Here is a 26,239-nt window from a genome sequence, read left to right on the forward strand (position 1 = left end):
CGGGGTACTGTAGCGACAGTCCAGTTTAGGTTTCCTAAGTGTTTCTCTCTTTCATCATTGGACGATATATTTTGGCTTTTTCCTCATCCATGCTTCTCATTGGACGCATATGATTTGACAGCAGACGAGAGGTTTGCTCCATGCGCTTCGGGGAAAAAAAAGCTCGCCAAAAGTGTGTATCAATCAGAAAGCACGAGCCATAGACTAGAAGAGGGGAAAGAAAGAAGGGGAGAGGCAGTCACAGACAGCAGATTCCGTCAAAACAAACTTTTCTCACGGCGGCTCCAGCTGGCAGCAGCCTTCAAGAAAATGGCACCTCCCCCGCCCGAGAAATTTTATGTAGCCAACTTTTGCTAATCATAGTTTCCGGATTACTTTTTTTTTTGTCTTTTGGAGATTATTTTCTGTTTTGAATATTATTGTGTGTGCAGCCTTTTTTCGCTCTGCTAGCTGCGTGGACGGAGATTTTTTTTTTCCCCCTTCAGCGGGATTTTCCGTGTGTGAGAGATGAGTGACAGGAGGCGATCCGCCGCAGTTCTGAGCTCTAGGGCGCACGCCTTTTCGGTGGAGGCTTTGATCGGGACGAACAAAAAGCGGAAACTACGCGGCTGGGAGGAAAAAGAGCTGGAATTGTCAATGGAAAGCCTCGCGAACAACGGACACGTAGGAGACGAGGACACGGCGCACTGTCTGGACATTGACCCCGGTTAGTGCGGAATGGCCATGTTTAACTGATTGTGTTTTAGCCGCTGTTGTTTGAAAGACACATCATTCGCTGCAGGAAGCACCGTTGTTACACACGCGGATTAGGTTGCATGTGGAAAGTAGTGCACAACCAGACCCCCTTTCGACTCAAAATATTTTATTCATGTGGGTAAAATATTCTTCTATTTGTACTCATCAAATAATATCATAGGCCTATTAAAAGTAATATTCCGAAAACAATAATGAGCTAATTAGTAGGCTGATTTATAATGCCATAAAAGCAAAAATAAGTGAATGTAAAATGTGTTTAATATAAAATAACGTTGAATGTGTCTGTTATAATTGATATATATATATATATATATATATATATGTATACTTTTTTCAAATGGCAGCATAATTCAATCATTTTCAGCTGTTTTCAATTTTCCTTTTTAACATCAATTTTTACATGCGAAATTTACTTTTTTTTTTCTTTTTTCATTAAACAAGCTTACTCACTGTGCTGAGAATCTGCACTCATGCCCAAGCTGGACACTCACCCTGTCCCTCTCAGTGATGATATTGCGGGTTCGGGCCTTGATGCTCACCTGACAGCTTTCTTCATGATAATATCACTGGAATTGTAATCACTGGATTACAAATACATAGCCATTATCGTTTGTGATGGATAGGATGTTATTGTTTCATACTTTCCGAGACATGCGTGAAGGACTCCTTTTCTGAGCTCTGTAAAAAAAAAAACTGATTTATCATAAAACAATCATCAGGCATCTTGCAGTAAAATGCCAAGATGCATAACCTAAGTATCACCTTTATGGAATTTATGGACAGCCGAAAATATGCCCTGAATACAATATTTTGAATAAACAGTAAAATGTATAGCTTTTTTAAAAAATATATATGACAATGCCTCGTAGACACGCGTACTAACCTTCAATCTGCTAGTGTACTTATAATGTCCATATTTTTAGAAACAAAATTTGTGTGTCATGTGTGCATCGTGTGTATGTACGTCATCGTCCATTCTGCATAGTAAGAATTTCTTTAATTTGCCGAATTAAGACAAATATTTCTACTTTGCCCGGTGCCCAATGTTGCGAGCGCAAAGCTCTTTTGACCTTGCCGCTTTTGACTTTGCAAACCAGAACGCCCGTTATTTATTGTTAGTGGGCAAGTTCCTCGAAAAAAACACCTAAGCACAGAGGAGCGAAATTTAACTGCAAAATGACAGCATTTATTGGACGTGTTCGTGGCCCCTATAGTTTAGCGCTGGACAGCGGCAAAACACACGCATCTTCATCTGACAAAAAGTAAAAGCAGTCCGCGTGATCTATCTCACCGTTCAACTGAACCAATTTTCACTTGGAGATTAAATTTTCTCTTCATGTCTTTTTGCGGCTATACACACAGTGCAACGTAATGATCTAACCAACTGAGTCACCAACTGAAGCTTTTTTTTATCGCAGATAATTATGGTATCAATTTAAAAGGCGTAGTCTACATTGAAACCTAAGATAATTGCATAGTTCCTGACGCTCACAAATTTTCTTAAAATTAATATTAACATAGCTAGTAGTTTTCATTATGGTGCAGGCCTTTATTCACTGGTAAAACGATTAGATGTTCAGACGTCTGCGTGCAATAAATACAGTGGCTTCACTGGCTGATTGATTTCTGCGGGCAAGGTTGTTTATATTTACAGCCACGTCAAAATGTAAAATAAACACAGTATGGGAGACTGGCGATTCAGTGCACGTGTAATGTGTGGCAGAGCAGTCGGAGTGAGCGCACAACAGGAGTTTTAAAATAGCGTAACATTATCTAAATTGAAGCATTTACCTATTTATTTCTGTTTACATGTAGTATATCACAAATGTGCATCCGTGAATGAAAAAAATGTGAATGATTTCATCTCGCTATACGGTCTGGAATTATTCTGATTAACATATACGTGTTTCAAAGTAATTTAGATTTATACTGTTATTGATTTTAAGCTTTCTCTCTGTGCATTTTTCGGATTTCATTCGCAACTACAATCAACAGGTGAATAAAATGAAACAAAATACAAACCACACTGAGATGTTTAGCATTTAAAAATTAATTTCCAAAGGACCACATTTTAATTCTAATAAGCTGTTATATGATCAGATGCGGAGTCCAGATATTTTTAGAGACTGGTCGTGACGCACGGGATATTCGAGGTGCCTTCGATACCATTTCTGTCAGCAATTCAGTTTAACATAGTGGAAAATTAGCTATCTCGTTATTGAACAAAACTAATGTCAAAACCAGGCAAGGGCTGACCCAGTCTCAGCCTGCGCAGGAATGCACCCTTTTCTCCGCAGAGAAACCCGAGTATCTCTCCCTCTTTTCGTCTGTCGGCCTGCATGTCTATTTCTCTCCCTCACACACACACACACACACACACACAAACGTCCAAACTCGAGCGCGATTCTCGCGTGCGTGTTTGCAGGGAAGGCGTAAAAGCACGAGACATGAAGCGAGGGGCACGCGCGCCGCGGTCTGACAGATTGCCTGGGACGGGACAGCGCGGGGCGCGTTGTTAATTCAAGGCTAAACTTTTGTTAAGGACATATTCTCTCTCGACTCAGCTAGAAATATTGTATTATCATCATGCGGATGCTATTAAAACTTTAACAAAATATTGCGTGTAATTTATTTTTTTCCCACGATGTCAAATGCCATTTGTGCAGGGAGCATATTAACTTACTGTATGCACTTTTGTAAGTCGCTTTGGATAAAAGCGTCTGCTAAATAAATAAATGTAAATGAAAAAAGTAAATATTAAAAATAGATGTACTATAAAAGGCAATTTTTCTCATGTGAGGAAAACCCAAAGAATTATAAATATACGTTGACGCTGATACTAATATCATCACGATTCAACCCCCCTCCCCCTCACCGTGCATTAACGTTGATACTAATTTCATCATGAACAATCACGCACACTCACACACACACACACACACACACACACACAGACTGAAATAAGACAAAACAGACATGACGCTGTTTTGTAAATAAGATGGTTATACATTTTGTATAAATATGCATAATGATACTAATGATGTCGTTGACAAAAGCATGATGAAGACTGCAAAGTCCGAAACGCGCCGGGAGCGTCGTGTTGGACCAAAGCAGAGACCGTACCAAAAGGAAAGGAGGTTAATACATTAAGTGTCTGTTGGTTATTTCTGCTGGCCCAACTATTTCTAAATATATTTTCACAAGTAATGTTTTTTTAATAAAGCGTAGTGTGCATCAAGCCAACGACTGGACGCTTGCTCACTGTTCGTGAGTAGTTGGAAGTGAATAGAATATCAATGGAGTTTAGGAGACCCGTCTTGGTCAAATTATATATGTACATCTTCGAAGACTGGTCGGGAGATGCCTGAGCCAATCAGAGTTGCGAGGGACACGTGAGTATTAATGTATATATTGTGGGGGTTGGTGGCTGGTGTCTCCACATTAGGCTTTGAACAGAATAGAAACAGAACACACAGTTATTCACTGAGTCCTTGGTGTGAGGCAGTGGTGTTTTGTGGGAAAAGACGGCATTTGGAGAGATAAGTAAGGAAGGGCAGCGGCTGAGATAGTGCAAAATACTGCAAAAACATTTTCCCAGAAAAATATAGCATTCAGACCTGATTGAATTCCCCTTGTGAACCTCAGAGCTATACAGGTATTAAAAAAACCTCAAATATAATTACAGAAATTAAAGAACAAATTAGTAAGTATTGTGTTTGTCTTTGTGCACTGTTCAAAAACGAAAGGAAGAAACCATGAAGACATTTTAAAAATCAGGTGTACATTTTGCTGTTTTGCCACGGAATCTGTGCATGGACTTATTGGGGACATGTTGGCAGATGTTGTAACTCTTGAAAGATAATCAAGTGCTTATTTGTCCCGCACTCTCCATCCATTAGTCTAGAGTCACTGCTTTAACGTACAGAGTCCTGAACAGGTTGAAATGAGTGCCATTTTAATGCAGGTAAAATCCCTCTGTATTTTTTAAACACGTCAGTGTTTTTATCGCTTCTTTAATATGTGATATCTACGCTGCAGGCCCAGCATGAAATTCACTTGTATCTGGAGATCTGATTCATATACATATAATTCCATACTCCTCTGCCATCTGTTCTTTGTGTCTTCCATACTTCTGTGCCAATTTCAATATTGCCTATAATATCATCTGTGTTAATATGCATATAATTCCATACTCCTATGTCATCAGACTGAGACTTCACATTGTACTGAGGATTTCAGGCTTATTATTAATTCACAATACAACTGTAACCACGGTCATTAGTACTTCAAGTTGTTTTAATGAATCCAGCTAATCCCAACACAGTGAATGATTCTTTTGTTCAGCCACAAGTTCATTTATATCTAAAAAGGCACATGCAGCAAATCTTTCCCCCAGTATTTAACAATGTTGTTATTCGGCATTACATGTTTGCGGTAATTCACAGGATAAACTCCATCGATACAGGCAGTTCACCCGCCGCTCTCCCCGCTGCTGCTGTGAGGTTATCCACATCCCTAGTACCTGACGGCTGTTGTGCTGACTTCTAGTTGGGCAAACAATCATGTATGGGCCTGGAGAAGCAAACTGGCTTAAATGCAGGCCTACAGAGATGTTCCGAGGGCCAACACCATGAAGGGGCTCTGCAGGGCTATGCAGAGATCCAACACTACGAGGGGGTCCTACAGAGCAACTTAGAGTTCCTGCAGAACTATTCAGAATGCCAAATATTACAGGGGCCCTACCGGATGCCCCGTGATGCTGCAGGCATAGTTACAAAGAGCATGTTAGAGCAGAGGGAATAATGCTATCAACAGCTGCATTTGGAGCTCAAGGGTAACCAACACCCCCAATCCGCCACCATGTTCTTCCAGAGAAAGAGGTTCTGAGTGTCATTTCAATTACACTGAGAACAGGAGGTTGGAAGCTCCCTCTCCCTCTCGTCTCTGTCTACCAATTGAATAAATGTCATCGGTGTCTTTTTTGCACTCCCTCTAGGTTTACCGCTGATTGGTACAGGACAGACTCAACACCCTAACAATTATGGAAAATCATGAAAAATGTGTTTTCAAAGCAATATTTAATTAGTAATATAATTACAGTGATAGTTATGAATAAAATAGTGATAGTGTTAGTGATAGTGATAGTTATGAACAGGTATAATGAGTCAGAATGATTCCAGCTTTACTGTGGTAAAGGGGTACTCACCCCAGGATAATTGGGACATTTCTTTTGGTTTTTGGAATAGGGAGCATGATTGATTTATTTATCATAGAAATGTACTGTCTGTGAGTTGACATTCTGAGAAAACATGTCTGTCTTTGACTCTGGGGTCCCTCTCAGAGCAGCCAATGCTTGTATCTTTCAGTGTGTGTCTGTGTCTATCTGTATCTGCCTGTGTCAGTGTTGCTGCATGCCTGTACTTTCACTCTCTGGACTAATCCCCATGTTGGTACTACTGCAAAGCATGCTTGGACTGGATCATCTTGTTGTTTGTGTACGCTGTGGACCGCAGTACAAAACATGGTCTGAGAAAGGTTGTAACTATCTGAGGAGGATTCATAATATGTGACCATGTGGCGAATTATCCAATCTACTTTACTGATCCAAATTTGCAAACATTTGATTGAAGTCTGAGTTTTGACTTTTGATTTGAAGAAAACAAAGGATTACTGTTGGTAAGACATCAGCTAGTTGAATTCTGTGACACAACAAATATTTTACATTGCATTACATTATTTAAATGTGCTCTGCAGGCCAGATGAGAAGTAAACACAGTGAAACCTCAATTTTAAGAAGGCTGCCATGTGATCTACACAGACGACCCCCTGAGTTACTACAGTAGAGGGTTGTGTTCTTGAAGTCGCTGCATAGCTCACATTTTATACTTATCGTACACTGATGTGCATTATGTTCAAATCACATATTTTTATACTGCCTATGGCAAATTCAGTAAAGAGTATTTCAGTATATTGCTACGCATCTCAGATTTTGTTATATTTATACATTTTTATATTTTAAGGGAGCTTACGTAATGAGGATGAGTTCACTTCTGTGAAGTGATGCGAAACCCGGGGACTGCCTGTAATGTCAGAACCGGACTAACTTCGGCTCTGTGGATGACAAGCTCTCTGTAACAATGTCTGAGTCATGGAGCAGGGAGAAGGAATCCTCTACCACAAACTGTACGCAACTGATGAAAAAAATTAATACTGTGTGAAACACAAATGTCTTTTCTCCCTTTTCTTCCCTTCAACATTTCAAGGGAGGAAAGGCACCATGCCCAAAATACAAAGTAGAGTAGTAGAGTCCTAGACGTGTTTCATGCGCAGCTTGAGTGTTCATTTGTACAAAACAGGAAACTAAACCCAAATTGAATGGGCTTTTGTAGTTTTCCCAGGACACGTCTGGTCTTATGCGTGTGGAGCAATATCCATGTAAGAGCAGAAGAAGTAGCTTGTGCCATCTATCCAGCGGGAGTCGAGAACCCTGCTGAGAAACAGATCCTAACTATAATCAAGTGATTTTAAAAAATTATAAATTAGACCTTAAGCAATAATGTGACCTAATCTCATATTGGTTTCAGATGGAACAGAGGCATCAGCGTCCCTAAATCAGAAATAAGCCTGATGCGTGATACCTGCAGATAGCGATCCACATAAAAGGGCACAAGGCACTTTGCAGAGCAGGTCACGTGCGGTTCTTGTGACCTCAAAAACAGAAAATAACTGTTTCCAAACCTTCTTCCACATCAAAATCGACTAAGATTAGTGTGATTGTTTCCTGTTCTTGAAAACAGCTGCACTATAAACTACAAACTACCCAGCGCACTATTATAAATTCATTCCAATATTCCGTTTTTTTGTAAACGGCTTGCCATCTGCCGTTCGCAGATTCGGAGACCAGTCCCGGCTCAGACGGCGAAGGTTTGGCCGGAAGGACGTCCTGCCCGTTCGGCTCCCCCATAGACCTGCCCCCGACCCCCTGCGACCCCTCACCCCCCTCCTCAATGGAGGAAATCCAGGTGGAGCTGCAATGCGCCGACCTCTGGAAGCGGTTCCACGACATCGGCACGGAGATGATCATCACCAAGGCCGGCAGGTAACAGACCCCCACCGTTAGCACGACACGCAAACCATAAATAAGTTACACACCAGCGCTCTCCAAAAAGGTTTATGAAACATGTGTCTAATACTTAAAATGTATTCTAATAAATGTACTCACATTAACCCCTGTTGATGACCAGTGTTTTATGGAATAGCCTAGTATTACATGTCAGACTCTGAAGAAACTATTGTAGAGTAATATGACTCTGTAACTTAAACTGTATGTGAAGATAAACGCGATACATATTTTGACATATTTTCTCAGATGATCTGAATTTTATAATGCCCTCAGTCAAACCCATGAAACGAACGCAAACAAAAAGTCAAAGCAAATTTTAATATCATTGAAATCTTTTTCCACGATTATGACAGGCTGAGCAGAAAGTTTAGGAGGCCCACACACGTCTCGCACTTGTTTTGCAAAGAAATGCGGCTTCGCTAGAGGGGAAAAGCCGGACTCAGGGGTGCTAATATGCAGCACATGAGGGCGCAAGGTCCTTGGAGGAGCCCCCGCTCTGTGATCCCGGGCCTTGTCTCACGCACCAGGGCTTTCCCGCGTGAATAAGCGCCAGTGTGACCTGTTTCTAATTAATTTCTTTGAAATATGTTTTCGGTTTTCGGTTCTCTTTGGGGCAGCAGTTATGTTACAGCCTGGGCATATAACTTAACCTACACATTTCCTCGGAAGACCTCTCGGTCCCTCGCCGGGTCGCTCGGTTCTTTCACTTGCGTGTATAATTTTACGATCAGCTCGACATTAAAAACAAGGATTAATGGATTAGTTCAGCATTCCTCGCGATAGAAATCTGGGTAGAAACTTTTTTTTTTTTGATGAATTGCTCATTTCGATTTTAAAAATTGGGTTTAAACAGTTCAGGCTATGGCATTTTCTCCATAAAGAAAATAAAATTGAGAAACAAAATTAATGGTCGTGAGAACTTCGTTTGATGTTGTTGACTATGCGCAGTATTTTATTAATGATAATAAGACAATCTCTGATATCTTTAATTACTCACACATTACCCTATTTAAAAATAATGATTAAGTGAGAAGACATTATAATAATTTAAATGAAAGTCATTGTACGACCGAACGCCTTCATCTAAGCCCCGGCAAAACTAACGTGGATAATCAAATGTAACTGAAAGTCATGTGTATTGAAAATATATATTTATCAGGTAGCCTACCTGTTGCGTGAATTGTGTTCTGTTTATTTTGGAATTTCTGAAGACGTTTATTGACGCTAAAAGGCATTATCTCCTGTTTTATGATGACGTAGAGTTCGCGAGCGCGCGCGCACATTCAGAAAAATCGCTGCTGTTTAGAATAAACATGTATGGCTAAGCAATGATTTGTTTAACGTTAATAATATTTATTTCGACAACCGTGGTGAATAATTGAATTAGATGTATTCTTTTAACTGCTTCCATTCCTATTTAAACTCGCTCCTGGCGAATATATTTTCTCAGCTGAGCGATTGCTGTGTAGTCCACGCCACTGAATAAATAATAACAATAAATCATATGAAAAATAAATAACAAATACAATACAAAACAGAAGTAATGATCGAAGAACGATGATTAATAAACAACCAATATGCCAAAATACAGAAGTAATGTCTATATATTTGGAATCTATTATTGTTCTAATTAGGCTACTATGCACTAACAAATTACTTGCACTAACGAATTCATAAAAATGATACACTTTGACCTTGTAAGTGAATAAATAAATGACAACAGCCACAATAACAATAATAACAACAGCACCCACGTTATTATTATCATTATTATTATTATTATTATTATTATGTTGTAGTTGTTGTTGTACTTTTCTGAACCAACCGCTGATTTCCAAACTGGATATCGTCTGTATTGTACTAGTAAATATCCACGTTGTTTTTAAATGAAATATATGTTGGTAAACGCCATTTTAAATGTCATTGCAGGTGGAAACACCGTGTTTATTCTGTGCTTGTGCGAACACCCCTTTAATTCCCAAAGCAGGTGACATAAAGCCCTTATTTTCATTACAAAGGGAAGTATTTATGACACTTAAATGAATGAAATGCCGAGTTTTTTGAAGCGTAAAATGAGGAATCAAGTTAAAATGTTAAAACTGTGTTCAGTCTTAGACTTTAATAGGGCCACATAGCTAACAGCCTCAGTTCTGTTGGTGAAATTGCACAGGAAGCCATATTGCTAGTTAGAGGAAATTCATGGTCAGCTCATGCACTGAAATATCATCATTTTCCCTGATGGAATACAGAACATGTTTTAGTCTCCATAATATTTACTGCCTGGTGGGTGAAACACGTATAAACAAGCCCTTTAATAATCAGGGAAAATCACTTATTTACTTTTTCATATTTATTGTTTGTCTCTCACATTAGCAGCTTTGTACAGTGTACACAGTTCACAGTTTGTACATTGGCTTAGTCTGACAGGAATTTAGAGCCGAACTGAATAAATACAAGGATGAATTAAAATGCTGCATATGCTGTATTCCTTTCGTAAAGCAGAGGTAACAGAAAGGCCTAAACGCAGCACCCGGATCCTGCTTCTGTGTGGTGTGTGGTAACAGTGTCGTACGGATTCATTGGTTGAAAATAATTACATAAACTAAAATGTAGTGATATCTGATATACGTGCTGTGGTGCTTCATCTTTACCTTTTAAAATAAAACAACACTGAAACAATCAGGAAGTGTTACACTTTTTCAATTCTCGCATATCAGAAGTTTCGTTTAGTTTTAGTTTATTAAACAGGGACCAGCCTGCTAAAGCCTGCTAAAATGTGGTGCTCAAAGTTAATGGCAAAGTAATTGTATGTAATTGCAATTTCAGCTGGGTTTGCTTTATTGGCATGAAAGAACAATGCAACATTATACACAAATGATATAGTAATGATGATAATAAAGAACAACAAACCTACACAACTGACATTTAACATTTCTAATTTTGATTATAAAAATGGCAGAACAAAATTATAGATATGCTGGGATGTATATACAAAACAGACCTGCGTGTTTTATACCAAAAGAAAAGGGAATGAATTAATATCAGGTATATTAATAAGAAGAAAAATATATATTCAAATGTTTGTTCATTCCCTCAGATGGTGTCGAGCGCAAATACACTGCACTATCAGTATACAACATTCCCTTTTGGCTACCAAAAAGAGGGGAAGTTTTTGATTGTCACAGAGAGAAGGGTGAATGTGGGGCATATTTTGATTATTTTTGGGGAAATACATCTGTTGGAATTTCATACATTTTTCACATTTCAAAGTGAAATGTAGCTCTGTCTCGGTTTCTTTGGATTGGCAGCGTGAGCGCAGCCGGTCCTCTTTAGGTAGCCCTGTTTTTCTGTGCTGGCCTCTTTTCAATGGCCGGGCCATGCTCATTGAGACTATACTTTGTCAGTGTTTTTCCTATTTTTAAATCTCTCCCTTGGTCTCTCTCTCTCCCTCCCTCTCTCACTCTTTATCCTTCCCTCCTTTCTCTCAGTTCAAATGAGTTCTATTCAACTGCTTAGTATTGAATGAAAATACAGCATACACACAGTACAGACCTCACACACAGGGGCCACGTATGTAAAAGTCATGGATATGCACACAGACACACACACATGTATATACACATAGTTTGATTGATGCATGAGCATGACTGATATTTTTTACTGTGTCAGTCATCTTATTTCAATGGGAGAGTGACACTAGGAGGATGAACACATTGTAAAAGAACTTTAATCTCTGTCTCAACCTCTCTAGTTTCACACTGATCACAGAGCCTGTCTTCCCTGTCTTGTCAGGATCACCTGTGTCTGCCCTTTTCAAATGGCCAGACTGAGGTCATTCAGGTGATATTTGGTCAATATGAGGTCCTGCTTCGCATATTTGACTGTGGATCAGATATTCTGGCAGGGTACAATATCCTCTTGGGGTCTGATAGTATACCATTCTGAGTTTTAGTGCGTAGATGTGTTCCACAAAAACGTATTTGAGATGTTTTATAATTTGGTTTACTCTGATTGGAATTGCTCTTGTATTGCTGTTGTGAAACTGACAGTGGTGCTGGTCTGTTCCGTGAGTTTCAGGACCAGCTGGCTGACGGGGCTCTTTTCTGGATTCAGCTCCAGGAGTGAGTTTGGTTCAGCTTGTGTCTCAAATGAAATCAAAATTTGAATCCTCTTTTGCTGATTTTTTTATGTTAGTTATTAACCAATGGATTATTGCCTAATTTAGCCTTATATGTATTTTTTTTACATTGAGCTAGGGTGGTGTTTCCCAGACTAAAATGGTGTTTACTCGGGATTTGGATATTTTTTCCTGAAATTTCACAACTCTTATCTTATTCTTATTCTCATGGTTCCTCTGTGGGTGACAGCAGGACCAGGTCATGTGACAAGAGCAGGACTTTGGCTTCGGTGCCATGCAGAGTGAGCCCAGGGACTGCAGACTTCTTCAGCATTAAAGCCAAAAGATTGATGTAGATGACTGTTGCTGGAGTGCTGTCACTGTCTATGCATTTGAGTGAAGAAATCTGTTCTATTATTCCCTGATAAATGCAACATTTATTTTCTGAGCACATAGATTTAGTGATGTCATATAATTTACCCTTGCGCCTTCTCTCTGTCTCTCTCTCTGTCTTTTGCTTAGGAGGATGTTTCCTGCAATGAGAGTGAAGATTCTGGGTTTGGATCCACGTCAGCAGTACTACATTTCTATGGATATAGTGCCTGTGGACAGCAAGAGATACAGGTATATAATCAACTCTGCATAGACAGTTCACCACTGATAAAATGATTGGAGGTATATAACCTAAACTGTGTACAGTACGCACCACTGACAGAATGATTACAGGTAGGTATCTTACAATGTATACACTACTCAACACTAAGTATTTGAGATTTCCCTTCATTATATCAGTATGTATAGTGACACGTCAACCTTTTTGAATCCTCTGAACTATCTTGTTTCACAAGAAGCTGTGAATGTCTTTTAAATAGAACGTGTTTTAAATAGATTTTTAATGAGCTTCATACGTTTAGGAAGGGTGTCTGCTTTAATCAGAGAAAGGTTGAGAGTTGGTAGCCTCTTTGACTAAGCAGTGAAGTTGAAGCTGAACTGCTGAAGTTCGTTTTATAGGGAAGACCAGACAATGATTTTGAAATCAGCCGAGAACAGGAGATTTGATATTTATTTTGATAATGTCTGAGCAGAACTTTGGTATAAAGTCCTGGATGGGTTTCTTGGCATAAAGCAGAGCTCAGGGTTCAATAAATCAGAAGATGGGAGAAGAAAGAGAGAGGCAGAACAGGGCTATCTGCTGTCTATAACTACACTATGGTATACTATATCATATCTGCTATTATAAGTACTGTATCTATGCAATATTTGCTGCTGTTGGTACTGTACTTGCTAGCACTATACCAATACTATACCAGTTTGTGTAGGATTTTTCTTTCTCACTTTTAGCCACCAGATATGTGATGTGATGCTGAAAACCAGGCAAACATTTGATATTCTCATTATGTTGTAGCAGCACGGTTAAGTTGCAGTGATGCTGTGGCTACATTGTGTGAGTGTTACTGCATGTATGACTGGGGGAGTTCCTGTTTTAGTCAAATAAGTGAGCTTTCTCATCATCCTGGAGCAGGATAACTAATTATTTCTATATGGCAGTGTATGTTTGCCAGGGCTGTTCTTTCTATTTTCAGTTAAAGTTAAAACTATGTTTGCTTTATAGAGAGAGACACTGTTTTTATTGAATAATTCCTTAAAGAGACACAAAAGCACAGAAGACATTAAAAACCAAATATGCCCATAAAATTAAACTAGATATTCTTCCTGGCTGGGGAATTTCCCATAATGCATTTCAAACTCTGGTTTTGCGCAGTAAGGAATGTATCATTTTTTCCCTCACTGTCGGTTTGTAGAAATATGGAATCCTGTACTGATCAAACACAGAATTTACTGGGTTTACTTTAGCTTATGGCCTGTTAAAATGAAAAAGTCACTGAAATAAGATCTGAAATTGTCCAAGTCTGTGTTAAGCTCTGAAAATGATTTCTTCTCCTCTGGCTGTACGCTGCAGCTGCCAGTACTGCCTCTTGGTGATACTGAAACTTTATACGGAGGTACAAAGGTGAAGGAGAAGAAAGTGATTCTGTCCAGATGCCATATCTCATGCTCTAAATACTCACAACATTCACCCTTTAAAACACACTACTGTACACACTGCTCACATCCCAGCATGTGTGTGAAGGCATGTTTGAGTGTGTGCGTATGTGTGTTCGTGTGTGTTTGCATGCCAGGAAGTGTGTGTGGGTCTGTGAGGATGCGTGAGAGAATGTGAGTTTGTGTTTATGTGCGTCTGTGTGTGTGCTGTGTATGCGTTTGTGTGTCTCTATACGCATGTCTGTATGTGTGCATTTTTGTGTTTGAGCGTGTGTGCATGCATGTGTGTATGTGTGTGTGTGTGTGTGTGTGTGTGTGTGTACGATAATGAGGAGGGCATTGTGAGCTCTGTAGGATGTGGGTGAGAGGGTGAAGGGGGTGTTCCTCTCTCCTCTGTCCAGGCGGGTGTCATATAAAGTCAGATCTTTATTGATTGTGCTGGAGCCAGATGGCAGATTTACGAGAGATGAAAGGGACTAATCAAATTTCCAGTTGTGTTTCAGGCTAAAGTTTCTTCCTTCTTTAACACTTTCCCTGCTACACGGACCATAACCCTAAACAGTGCTCCAAACAGGAAATTACACGGCGCCTGCTATGCGCTGTGTGCCGTTAATGACTGTAAGCAATAACAAAGGGGCCGTATGAGAGCTGTTCCCCCAATGTTCCTGCTCTGGTGTCTGAGGCATTTTAGTGAAGCTCATTCTCCTGTTCTAACGGCCAGAACTAAAGGCAAACAGCTGTCTATAGGCCAGCAGCGCACGTCCTCTTTGGCTGCCAGCTTAAAGATCACCGGGCAACCCAATATGTACCCCATATTGAGATGAGTGCAGCGATGGCCATTCGTGGGAAGTATACTGATAATCCTGATGTTTTCTCGAAATGCAGATGTGCCGCACATGAACGGGTATAACAAGGGAGAAACGATCATAAAAAGAGCAGAGGGTCGGAAGTTTAAGATCTTTCCCTGCACGATCTTTCAGCTTCTTTCTGCTTCAAACCCAACATCAGTACCCAGTGCAGAGAGCACGGTGATCTTGCACCGTCTTTGTGTTTATGTTAAACCATTTTACTTGTCCTGTACTACTTTGATACAACATGTTTTCATGTTTTTAAAGCTGCCAATACATGAAAAAGCGTAATATATCAACCAGAGGGTTCAACAGTGGAGGCATGTGATTCCAGGCTTGATCACTCTGTTCCTGTTTCTCTGTTATGGTTTCTGGGGTTGATCTCTGTGTTTTGGGGTGTATCTCTCCAGGTACGTCTATCATAGCTCCAAGTGGATGGTGGCGGGGAACGCCGACTCCCCCGTCCCCCCACGTGTGTACATCCACCCCGACTCGCTGGCCTCCGGGGACACCTGGATGAGACAGGTGGTCAGCTTTGACAAGCTGAAACTCACCAACAATGAGCTGGACGACCAGGGACATGTGAGTGGCCCTGTGCCACTTTACAGCTGTGACATGCACACCTGTACACACGCCTTTAAAGCTGTGACCCACACGGCTATACACACACCTTTATATCTCTGGCATTCATACCTCTTCACACTCCTGCATGCCCATGAAAAGTACAGTTTTATGTCTGTACACCTGTATAAACAGAAACAACATTATACATGTATACCTGTTTAAAACACAGACAGCCTTACCCCTGTATACATGAGTCATAAGAAGCAGCCACTATTATTTTGATTTGTGGGCAAGTTTAGCAATATTGCTGAGGTGTCAAAATCAATACCCTGGGTTCCAGTGTAGGCGTTATGATGGATTGTATTCCAACCAATGAGCCCCTGTCTTAATTGGTCCAATTTGTTCATTAGCTCAATGCATTTGCACTGTGTTTCCCCACACTACACTGCAGTCAACAATGTCAGAGCAGACCGCATGTGCAACCTTCAACTGTTGTGCATCATTTTATCAGAAAATGCTAAACTGAGCAAATGATTGGGTAAATTAAGAAATTAAGAGCAGATGTTGGACCAGAATATACCCGGAGCCCCCAAAAAAAGGCACTCCTGTTGCTTTGAGAGTGTGTTTGTGGGCCAGAGTCTTGTTCTCATTGGCAGCGGGGAGAGTGCATGCCAGATGGAGTCTCATTCTCATTGGCTGACGGACTGTCTTGGGCTTCCTGTAGCTGCTCAGAGCAGAGCCCATTCTCACTGTTAAAAATAGCATGATTAAAGCTGCTGGGTGTGATGGAATTACAATAAATCATTCTTATTATCACTGGCAGTACGCTTAAGCCATTATATAATAACAACCTACAAAGACTTTTTAACTGAGCTGTGTTTTCATATCATCATTCATGCTATAATTACACACAGCAGGGAGTAAAAAACATCATAATTCCGAGCAAAATGGGCTCAGAATTACATATATTCACAGGTTGTTGGTTTTACAGGTTGTTGGTCCAGGAAAGAAATACGAGGACGCAGTAAATTCTCCTTATCTTGTTCTGTCTTACCACATGCTTATACAGGAACGCTAACACTGTGAAAATCACTTCAAATGGACATTCTGACAGTAAGACATACTCAAGAAGAAAGAGGATTAAATATTTTTTGTGTTAAAAAGGGAAGGGGAAGACTCTCATTAAAGCATTATTACAACATTCCTGTGACATTATGGTAATAGCTTCTCATCAGAACAGTATTGTAGCAATAGCACAAGAACGTTTTGGTGCTGGAATGCGTAAATGATAGTTTCTAGTTTTGTGTCCCCTGTGGTTACATGATGAGCTGGTTGGAAGCCAGGGGGAAGCTGAGGGACAGGGGACACGCCTGGCTGACCAGCATGGCCACAGAGAGTGTCTCTGCCATGCTGTTTGAGTTTAGCGGGTCTGGATCCGCCTGCTTCATCTGAAACAGCATTCGAGCCTCAGGCTCAAACCGGGCGGGGGTGGCCTGCCCCTGCTTTTGTGCTGCTTTCAAACCCCTTTTTTTTTAATTTGACCCCAAGCCCCCAATGACAGCAGAGGGACTTTGGCTCTAATGAGAAACAGATGGGGTGTGGTCAGCAGGCCCTGACACAGTCCCTTTGGACATTCATGAAATGTTCTCTTATCACTCCTGTTCTGCTGATACCACACCTACAGGGGCAGGGTTTCCTAATTAAACCACACCCACAGGGGCAGGGTTTCCTAATCAAATCCACATACAGAGGTGGGGTTTCCTAATCAAACCCCACCTCCAGGGGTGGATTTTCCCCATAACACCACACTTAGAGGGGCAGGGTTTCCCCTTCACATCACACCCACAGGGGCGGTTTTCCTAAGCAAACCCAACCTACAGGTGCAGGGTTTCTTAATCAAACCCCACCTACAGGGTGGGCTTTTCTCCTCAGACCACACCCACAGGGTGGCTTTCCCCCTCACGCCACACCTCTTTATCATACTCTCTTTAATGGTGATCATGCTCTTTGTAATGAAGATTTTGCTCTCTGTAACAGTGATACATGTCTCTCTCTGGTCTCAGATCATCCTGCACTCCATGCATAAGTATCAGCCACGCGTGCATGTGATCCGGAAGGACTTCAGCAGCGACCTCTCGCCCACCAAGCCTGTGCCCAGCGGAGATGGGGTTCGGACCTTCAGCTTCCCTGAGACTGTCTTCACCACCGTCACCGCCTATCAGAACCAGCAGGTCCGTTCCGCACTCTGTACCCCGAAAACAAAGCAGCACTGTCCAATCAGGAGTAGCCAACCATCTAGCACTATCCATGTGGGTGTCCCCACAAACTGAAATAACACTATGACTGTCCAGCCAATCAGTACTCCCCACTTAGGATCGTCCAACCATTCAGCATTATCCACTGATGAGCAATCCACCAATCAGCATTGTCCAAATTTCATCGCTGCAACTCCTAGTGACCTCTCTTCCCCCAGTAGGGCAGGAAATAAGGCCTAGTTTGTCACAGCAGGAGAAGACAGAAGCAGCACTCTTCCATCTGCTCACTGCCTGATAGATGTGACACCAAACCAGGAAGCACATTCTGTGTCAATGCCGGAAAACACAGAAGTACATCTGTCTCTCACATATTACGGCAGTGAATACGTGACATGTGACGTTTTGGAATACTTTCTGTGATATTTATGCTTATCTGTGATGTTTTTTTTGTTCTTTATATAATATTAGTGCTTTTCTGTTCTTTATTTCAGTTCTTTTTGTCATTATTTTCACAGATCACACGGCTAAAAATCGACCGGAATCCATTTGCAAAAGGATTTCGTGACTCTGGGAGGAATAGGTAAGATTCCAGCGCACGCTGCCTGTCTCACTTTTTGCCTTTAAAGTATCACATCCAAAATATGCAGTGATGATCTGGTTTCCCTTACACTTATAAGAGTAGACATCAAAGCTGATGATGTGAAATCCTTTTGTGGGTATGCAACAGTCTTCTACCTACAGGCAGTGATCACAGTTAACCAAGTTCCACTTTACACCACTACCTCTTCACTGGCAAATTGTGTTAAATTGTGTTATTGTTCCTCAAACTTAAACCAAGTCAAGTCAAATTAATACCAAGTCAAAGCAATATTCTTGGCCAATTATATGTTTAAGTAAGGACTCCAAATGCTAAATTGATAATGCATTCTACTGTTTGTATGCTAAGATGGTTTGTGTCTGGCTGTATAAAATTAGAATTCACATCTGTATGTTTAGTGTGTAGACCGGTATTATCAGGTGCTATGTGACCACCTTCACAGTGCAGTCTGAGAACTGAAGGTAGACTAGAACAAGTATAGAAGAATTAAACTCCATTTCCACAGAATTAGCTTAAATGGGTCCTCATATGGAAATGAAAAACTATGCTACTACTATGCTTTTGCAAGGAGTCTGAAATCAAGTGTCAATGTATCCATCACTCATTAGAGAAGGAGTGTGATGTTCTTGGGGAAGGGAATTGCTCTTTCTCTGCTGTGAAGCCGGGACTTTGCTGTTCAACATACATACCTACTAAATACAGCAACTGAAAGTAAAGCTCCCCTTGCATACAGTTATACTCCCGCTGGGATCATCCTTAACACAATAATGGTGCTACTCCAGACACATACAGTCATTGTCTCACCTGGCAAGAGAACTGTCTCAGCATCCTTCAGTGGGAGGAGACCCCAGGGTTGCCAGAGAGTCTAGGGCTGAATTATCATGTATGCGGGGAAAATGCAGAAACAGGCCCACAGCACATGAAAGCACGCCCATCTGGACCCCATTATCAGCACAGATATCTCAGACATCTTTTTTCACTTTACTAACAATAGTGCATCTGATTTATGGATTTATGGACCATCATTAAAATTTGCACAGCAGAAAAGAAGAAAAGATACAGATGAAAAGATATTTATATATACTGTATATGCATTATCTTTGCGTGTCTAAATATAGATGTGTAATTTCTTCATAAATAACCCTTTAAGTGAAGTGATTAATGTCTATTTGTTTGCATTATTTTTATTATGCGGTGCAATGCGGTGTGGAAAATATGAGCATTATAAATTATGCCAGAAATTAAACTGGATTCTGAAGAAGAAAACGTACCCCTGGGGAATGAGAAAACACTGGGGTCTGTTTCTTAACTTTATGTCTTAATTAAGCTTGTCAGACAATAAGAAAACAATCAAGATTAATCCGGTGATTAAATTTAAAAAAAGAAATAAATGAGATGATTCAATTGCAATCACACCCCTAAACAGGGCTCAATTACGGTTTCAATTAAAGAAGCCTTAAATTAAACAGACAATCTCCTCTGAAACAACGATTTTGTTTGGAAAAAGCCGCGCTCATTAAATAAAAAGCGCAGGACTCATCTGGTTCTGATTGAAGTTCCGTTTAAGAGGTGCAGAAAGACTTCTGACTTTTGACTTATTGCTTTTTCAGATACAATGCTTTCAGTTATGACAAAGAGTACCAAATATGCAAGACTCAAGACAAATGTGTTTCATATGTAATTTACGTCACAGAACGCAATCAGAGCTTACACCGCTCGTGTTATGAAGTAAACGCCATCCAAAACAGCTATGAAGCAAAAGCCTGTTGAGCATAAATGAGAAAGGATACTCACTTTACACAGACCTTTGCATGATAAGGGGAAGCTGATTAGTTTTACAAAGCACTTCTGATGGTGCCGAAATATGCGTGCCAGTTACTTTGGGCACTGAAAGACAGGATTGTTGCACATTTTCAGGGGATAAGGGGTATTGGCTTCTTAGAAATATTTACATACTTAAAAAGTGCATACATACATGTCAAGTGTTACTTTTTGAATGATTTTTCTTCTCATTGGGCATTAAATTAATGCTTAAAACCAAACAGCACCAACAAAAATTAACATAACAAATTGATGTGCACAGACAAAAACAATGATGTATTTACTGTATTGTTTACATGAATCCATTGTCAAACAATTTACTCCTCTATATTTATGTGAACGTATCCATTTCCTCTGATTTAAATAATTTTATGACTAATTGCTGTATGTGTTGTAAATTTGGGGATCTTCATTTATGGGGGGTTTGTTATATTGATTATTATGAATAAACAGAGCAGATTAATAAGGTAAGGGTGTCTGTGAGGATTATTATAATAGCTAAAGAATCAGCTCCTGAGAAGAGAGACAGAGTGGAGAGTGGAGTCATAACCCAGATTTATGTACTTTGTGAAATCTGCTCCTTTTTAACGGTGGTGCCTCTGGTTTTCTCTGAACCCCGCCGCCCAGGACTGGTCTGGAGGCGATCATGGAGACCTATGCCTTCTGGAGACCCCCAGTCCGCACACTCACGTTTGAGGACTTCAGCAGCATGCAGAAACAGCAAGGTATGCTTGAGCTTCCACTTCCCCTGCTGTGTGAGTTTATCCCCCAATTCCGGATAGAATAGGTGTCCAGTCACTGTCACTGGGTGATCTGCTTTCACTGCCCCTCCCACAGCAGTCTGGGGTGGTCTCAAAGCATCATGGCCTGTGGGGATGCCTTTGGGCTTAAAACCCACCCACTGCTCCTGTTTAACCCATGTTAAAATGGCATTGTGGGGTGAGAAGGTGGCTTTAGTACAATAGTACAGTAAAAAGAACTGGATTTAACTCTTTTCATAGTGACAGCAACTGTCTCTGTATCCAGAGTGTTGCAGTGTTGATTCCCAGGTGAGACGCCCTTTGTTGGTTTGTACCCAAAAGCACCAGTGACCTGAAGCAAACGTCTTGGCTGTGTGAATGGATAACATGTAAAAGCGTGAGCCGCACAAGCAACCGCAGCGAGGCTCTTTTCTGCTCCCTCTGTCGCGGGCCGGGGTGACGTCACAGCCCTCCTCTTTCCAGCTCAACATCTGCACGCTCCCCCATCCCTCCAAAGCCGTTATATCTTCATTAATCTGTGCGTGTCACAGGCAAAGTCTCTCCGCTCCTTAAGGACTTTGAACCGGTGGCCCCACTGACAGCGGATCCCCTTCCAGACGGGCGATCAGTAACTCTCCCCGAAGAGCGCTCTTCCTGCCCGGTGTCCCAGCATGACATCACTACTATACCCCCCCCCCCCCCCCCCCCCCCCTCACTGTGAGTGCATTCGAATGTAGAGTAATTACCCAGGGCATGTGGCTCAGAGTTAGAGCCCAGCCAGGCACGGACAGCATTAGTTAGTTATGGATGGTTTTGAAGTACAATTCCCCCCCTCCCCAAAAAAAAAAAAACCCAAGCACACATAAAATGAACATCAGCCAAATTTTCATCAATAAAAGAGTAAGTGATTGATTGGAAACAGCTGTCACGCTGTTCTGTAGCGCTGTCGGGTTGGACGCGATGTGCTCAGTAGATGCTGTTGCCGCATGTACGCCTGAATCGAACATACGGCCTGAGTGGAGGTTTCTGTAGAGGAGACTACTCCCAGACCCAATCTGCACTCTGTCTGGGATCAGAGCTTTCTGATTCACAGAGACGTTTCCCCCCCGACAGGTCTGCTGGGTCTTGGAATTGATGTTTTTTGAATGCATATGACTGACCGGAATCCAGTTGACTGTGAAATGCTCTGTGGTGATTTTTTCATAAGCAGACTGAAAAAAATGATGAATTGATTTTGATTGATCAGATATAGGGGCAATGCATACAGCTGTCAAAGTTGTTATTACTTGCCTATCGCTTTAAGTGATGCATAAAAATAACTCCCTGGTCTTAAAGCAGACGGGGGGACGAGTGACCTGTTGGAATAGTGCTGATGTGCGTAAGTTATCCACTGAAACAGAGCATGTAGATGAGTATGTATTGTTCAAAGTCAAAGTTTTTTATTTGTCACATGCCAAGGTACAATGTACAGTGCAGTGAAATGATGGTCGGCAGCAGGGCAGACTGTGCAAAACTCACAACAGAAAAAATATAATTTACTCACAATAAAAAAAAATAAAAAGAAATAACTTAAAGAAGATATAAAACACAACAGAAAAATGTGCAAGACAGAAAAATGTGCAGAACAGAGTTAGACTCCAGTATGAGCTGCATTTCGTGTTCTGATGGCCTGGGGGGAAGAAGCTCCTATGGAGCCTCTCAGTGTTGGCCTTGAGGTTGCGGAGGCGTCTGCCTGACCGCAGTCACTGAAAGAGTCCATGGTTTGGGTGATGGGGGTCCTTCATTATCTTACCGGCTCTGGTGCTGCACTGCCTGGTATAAAAGTCCCGGAGGGGAGTTGTCCCTGTTGGAATGGTCCCTGTAGTGCACTCAGCTAGTTGCATTGTTGATGGTAAACAAAGTACATCACTGCCATTTAGCAGATGTTCTTATCCAGAGCAACTTACATAGGTTATAATCTTTACATGTTACCCATTTTACAAATGTAAATACAGCTGGATATTTACTGAGGCAATTCTAGGTTAAATATTTTGAACAGCAGTACAACAGCAGTATCCCAGTAGGGAACTGAACCAGCAACCTTTCAGTTACGAGCGCTGCTCCTTACCGCTATGCTACACTGCCGCTATGTTTCACAGCAATAACAATGCTGCAGTGCAGAGAGGAAGCACTGCTCTGTGCTTCTTGCCCCTCTACAGCACTGGCCTTTTTAGTGCATAGTAATATCATCTTTGTTGCCCTGCTATTTTAGGATGCTGCCCCCTGATTTTAGGGATGTTGCACCTGGTTTTGGGGATACTACCCCTGTTTTTTGGGAGGCTGACCCTGTGTCCCTCTTGTGTGTTTCAGGTGGAAGCACAGGTACCTCCCCCAGCACCTCCAACACGGGGACACCCTCCCCCTCTGGCCCCGCCCACATCTTGTCCCCCTCCTGCTCCCCGCCCACCTTCCACCTGTCCTCCGGCTCATTCGGCGTGGGCTGCAGGGAGAGCCAGCTGTGCACCCTGTCTGAGTACCCGCCCTGCGCCCGGGCCAACGTCGCTGCTCTGCAGGGCTACAGCGGGCTGGCTGACTGCTCCTACAGCCGGCTGCAGACAGGGGGTGCCGCGGGCTCCGCCCAGCCCTCTGACTCTTTCCTGCCCCAGAGGACTTCCTCCCTGATCGCCGCGGGGATGCACGCTGGTGCCCACGCCTCTCTGGCCAACGGCAGCGGCGGCCAGCAGGGGTCCTTCTCCTCCCCACAGCTCCAGTATGTGATGCAGGCTGGAGGTGGCTCCGCCCATGGCTCCACCTCTGGCCCCACCTCCAGCTCATCTGGCTCCTCCCCCGCAGCCCACATGTTCACCGGGGGCCACCACCTCCAGCAGGGGTCATACAACGCCTTCTCCCTGCACAACCCCTACGGCCTTTACAGATACTCCTTCCCCACCTCCCCCCGACTGGCCGCCACACCAGAGAAGCTCACAGCCGCCCAGGGGGGCCTGCTCTGCTCCCCGTCTCCTGGCGGGGCCTTTGCCGAGTGCCAGTACCTGTCCAATGCGATGGATGGTGTGCACATGAGCAGCACTTCCTCCAGCAGCCAGCAGGGGGCAGTGGCATGTGACGGGCGGCAGTACGGAGCTTCCTCTCAGATGTCAGTGCACATGGTGTGAGCTGTGCCCAGCCTGAGCCTGCTCCTCCGTGCCTTCCACAGCGTGATCTTACTCTTGGTCTCCGTGCTGTTTATACATCTGTAATCAAAGGGTCACATGCCACTGGCTCTACGTCTAAAATTCAGACCTTTTCAACAGGACTTTTCAACAGCTGACCTTTTCGACAGGCCTTTTTTTTCACAGTGTTTGAAGGTTTGGATTGAATGAAGTAATGGGTTAATCTTTTTTAAAGGTCTCCCAATGAACGCTCTCCAAGGCCCCCCTCCAAGCCCCTCCCACTATGATTCCTCTCCTGTGTTTGGGACCGCGTGGCCACAGCATCACGCACACAGCATGGGGTAAAGATCACATGGATCCTGAGGGTCAGATTCAAGGCCTCATTTTGGTGCAGTAGTGGCAACAGCAGGTGCTAAAGTGGCACTCAAACACTCATGCATCTTCCTCAGTTGCCATTTCCGTATTGTGAGAACGTATGTCCACATAGCACAGACTAGGCCAAGGTTGATGCCCGTTTCAAATGTTGTGCTCACAGGTTTATCGCCTGTTTGGAACTGTTATTATGCACAACAAGTCAGAAAGGCAATTATCCCAAAGCTTGTCCAAATCTGTCCAAAACCTTTTTTCATTAGCCTGTTCATGAACTGACAGACAAAGACACAGGAGTTATCGCATGTCCTCCATGCCCCCTAGTGGTGGCCAAGGAAATAGGAATGGATTCTATCCTGTGAATCAGGACCAGAGCAGCCACGCTGTACAGTCAACCACCCTGGACATCCAGTGAGAAACGTCCTCAAAGCTAACACACTCTAAAAGTTTACGAAGCTTATTATCAACATTATGACACTGACTAAACCTTACAGAGACATGGTGAAAATGTTGTGCACTATCTGTGATGAGTCGAAGGGGAATGAAGATTTTATCACAGAGCTCTGAGGAAGAGACCAGGTAGAAGAGGGGCTGTTTATACACCCTGGGTGAGACCACTGAAAGGACAGAGTGGAGTTGGCCATGGACTGAACCAACTCGAGGAAAGGCAGAGGGTGGATGTGCAGCAGGTCAGAAGACGTCAACAGTCGATGACTCTAAAAGAAAGACTCTAAAAGCTGTCCTATGTCAACAAATGATGGCATCTTATGACATCTAAGGGCTACACATCCCCCCTTAGCCAAGGCCAGCTTCACTCTGCAAACAGAGCACGCCTGATAATAAGTGCAATCAAGTTTAAATTTGATTGCAGTTTAAATTGCAAATGCAAATGCAAAAACAGACAAATGAGGGTATGTGTTGGTGTGCTGTGGTTATCTGTATTTATGTGCTTAACCAGAACACAGTTGCATTGATACCACAGTGAGGTGTCTAGAATGTAAAAACAAATATATCCATAAGGGATGAAAATGAAAAACAGGGATATTCATTCAAAACTGTAAATATGCCAAGCACAAAAATGTTAAATAAACATTTTAATTCCTTAATATGTGCATTTCATGGGAATGGAACTAGCTCAACAATCTAGCACTGTCTTTTGATATGTTGAACAGTCAGCAAGAACCATAGTTTAAAACCTGTGCTGGACCTGTCTTTGTGTAACCCAGAGTCTTCCCTAATTTAATCTGATTGTATATTTACAGGAGGAATTAAAATTCAATCTTTTGATTGTTGATACATACATGGATCAAGTACTTACATGCATAATTTATCATTCCAACCATGTCCTGTTAACCTAGAACCCTACCCTTCTTTTCCCCCATTCCACGTATCATAAAACATATCATATTTTAATTTTTTGGCCGGGTGAGCCTTTAAGGTCTATCTTGCCAGTGCAGGACAGATGTTAATCATTAGTCCTGCCTCCCTGTCGACAGTTACACATGTCAGTTTCCCCCTGCATGAAGGTCAGAGTAAAGCGGCAAAGAGATGCAGTTCTGTACACACCAAGAAGGTTTATATAGAAGGAGAGAGCGCACAGTCCAGACCTTTTTACCTGTGTTTGTCTCAACCTCACTTGACAAGTCAGCAAGAATTGTCCAGTCTCAGGAGTTCATTCAAGTTCCTCAAGACCGAGGACATCTGTGGATATCCTAGAATGAGCTAGAAGAGAAAGAATCAAACAGCGATTAAAGATGGCTAGACCAGTGTTTTTCAATCCTGCTCCTGGAGGCGCACTGTCCTGCAAATTTTCCATCTTTCCCTGCTCTACCTACCTGACTGAACTCATCAGTGGC

General features: G+C 42.1%; 1 protein-coding gene across 1 annotated transcript; it reads left to right on the forward strand.

Moving 5' to 3' along the window:
• Positions 1-507: 507 nt before the first annotated feature.
• LOC118789479 (T-box transcription factor TBX15-like) lies at positions 508-24,017 on the forward strand. Its single transcript, XM_036545922.1, has 8 exons — positions 508-706; positions 7,648-7,855; positions 12,519-12,620; positions 15,298-15,469; positions 17,515-17,682; positions 18,222-18,286; positions 20,753-20,850; positions 23,215-24,017. The coding sequence occupies exons 1-8, from the start codon at positions 508-510 to the stop codon at positions 24,015-24,017; spliced, it is 1,815 nt and encodes a 604-aa protein (XP_036401815.1).
• The last annotated feature ends 2,222 nt before the right edge of the window (positions 24,018-26,239 follow it).

The sequence above is a fragment of the Megalops cyprinoides genome, chromosome 14, assembly GCF_013368585.1.
Source record: "Megalops cyprinoides isolate fMegCyp1 chromosome 14, fMegCyp1.pri, whole genome shotgun sequence".
Lineage (NCBI taxonomy): Eukaryota > Metazoa > Chordata > Actinopteri > Elopiformes > Megalopidae > Megalops > Megalops cyprinoides.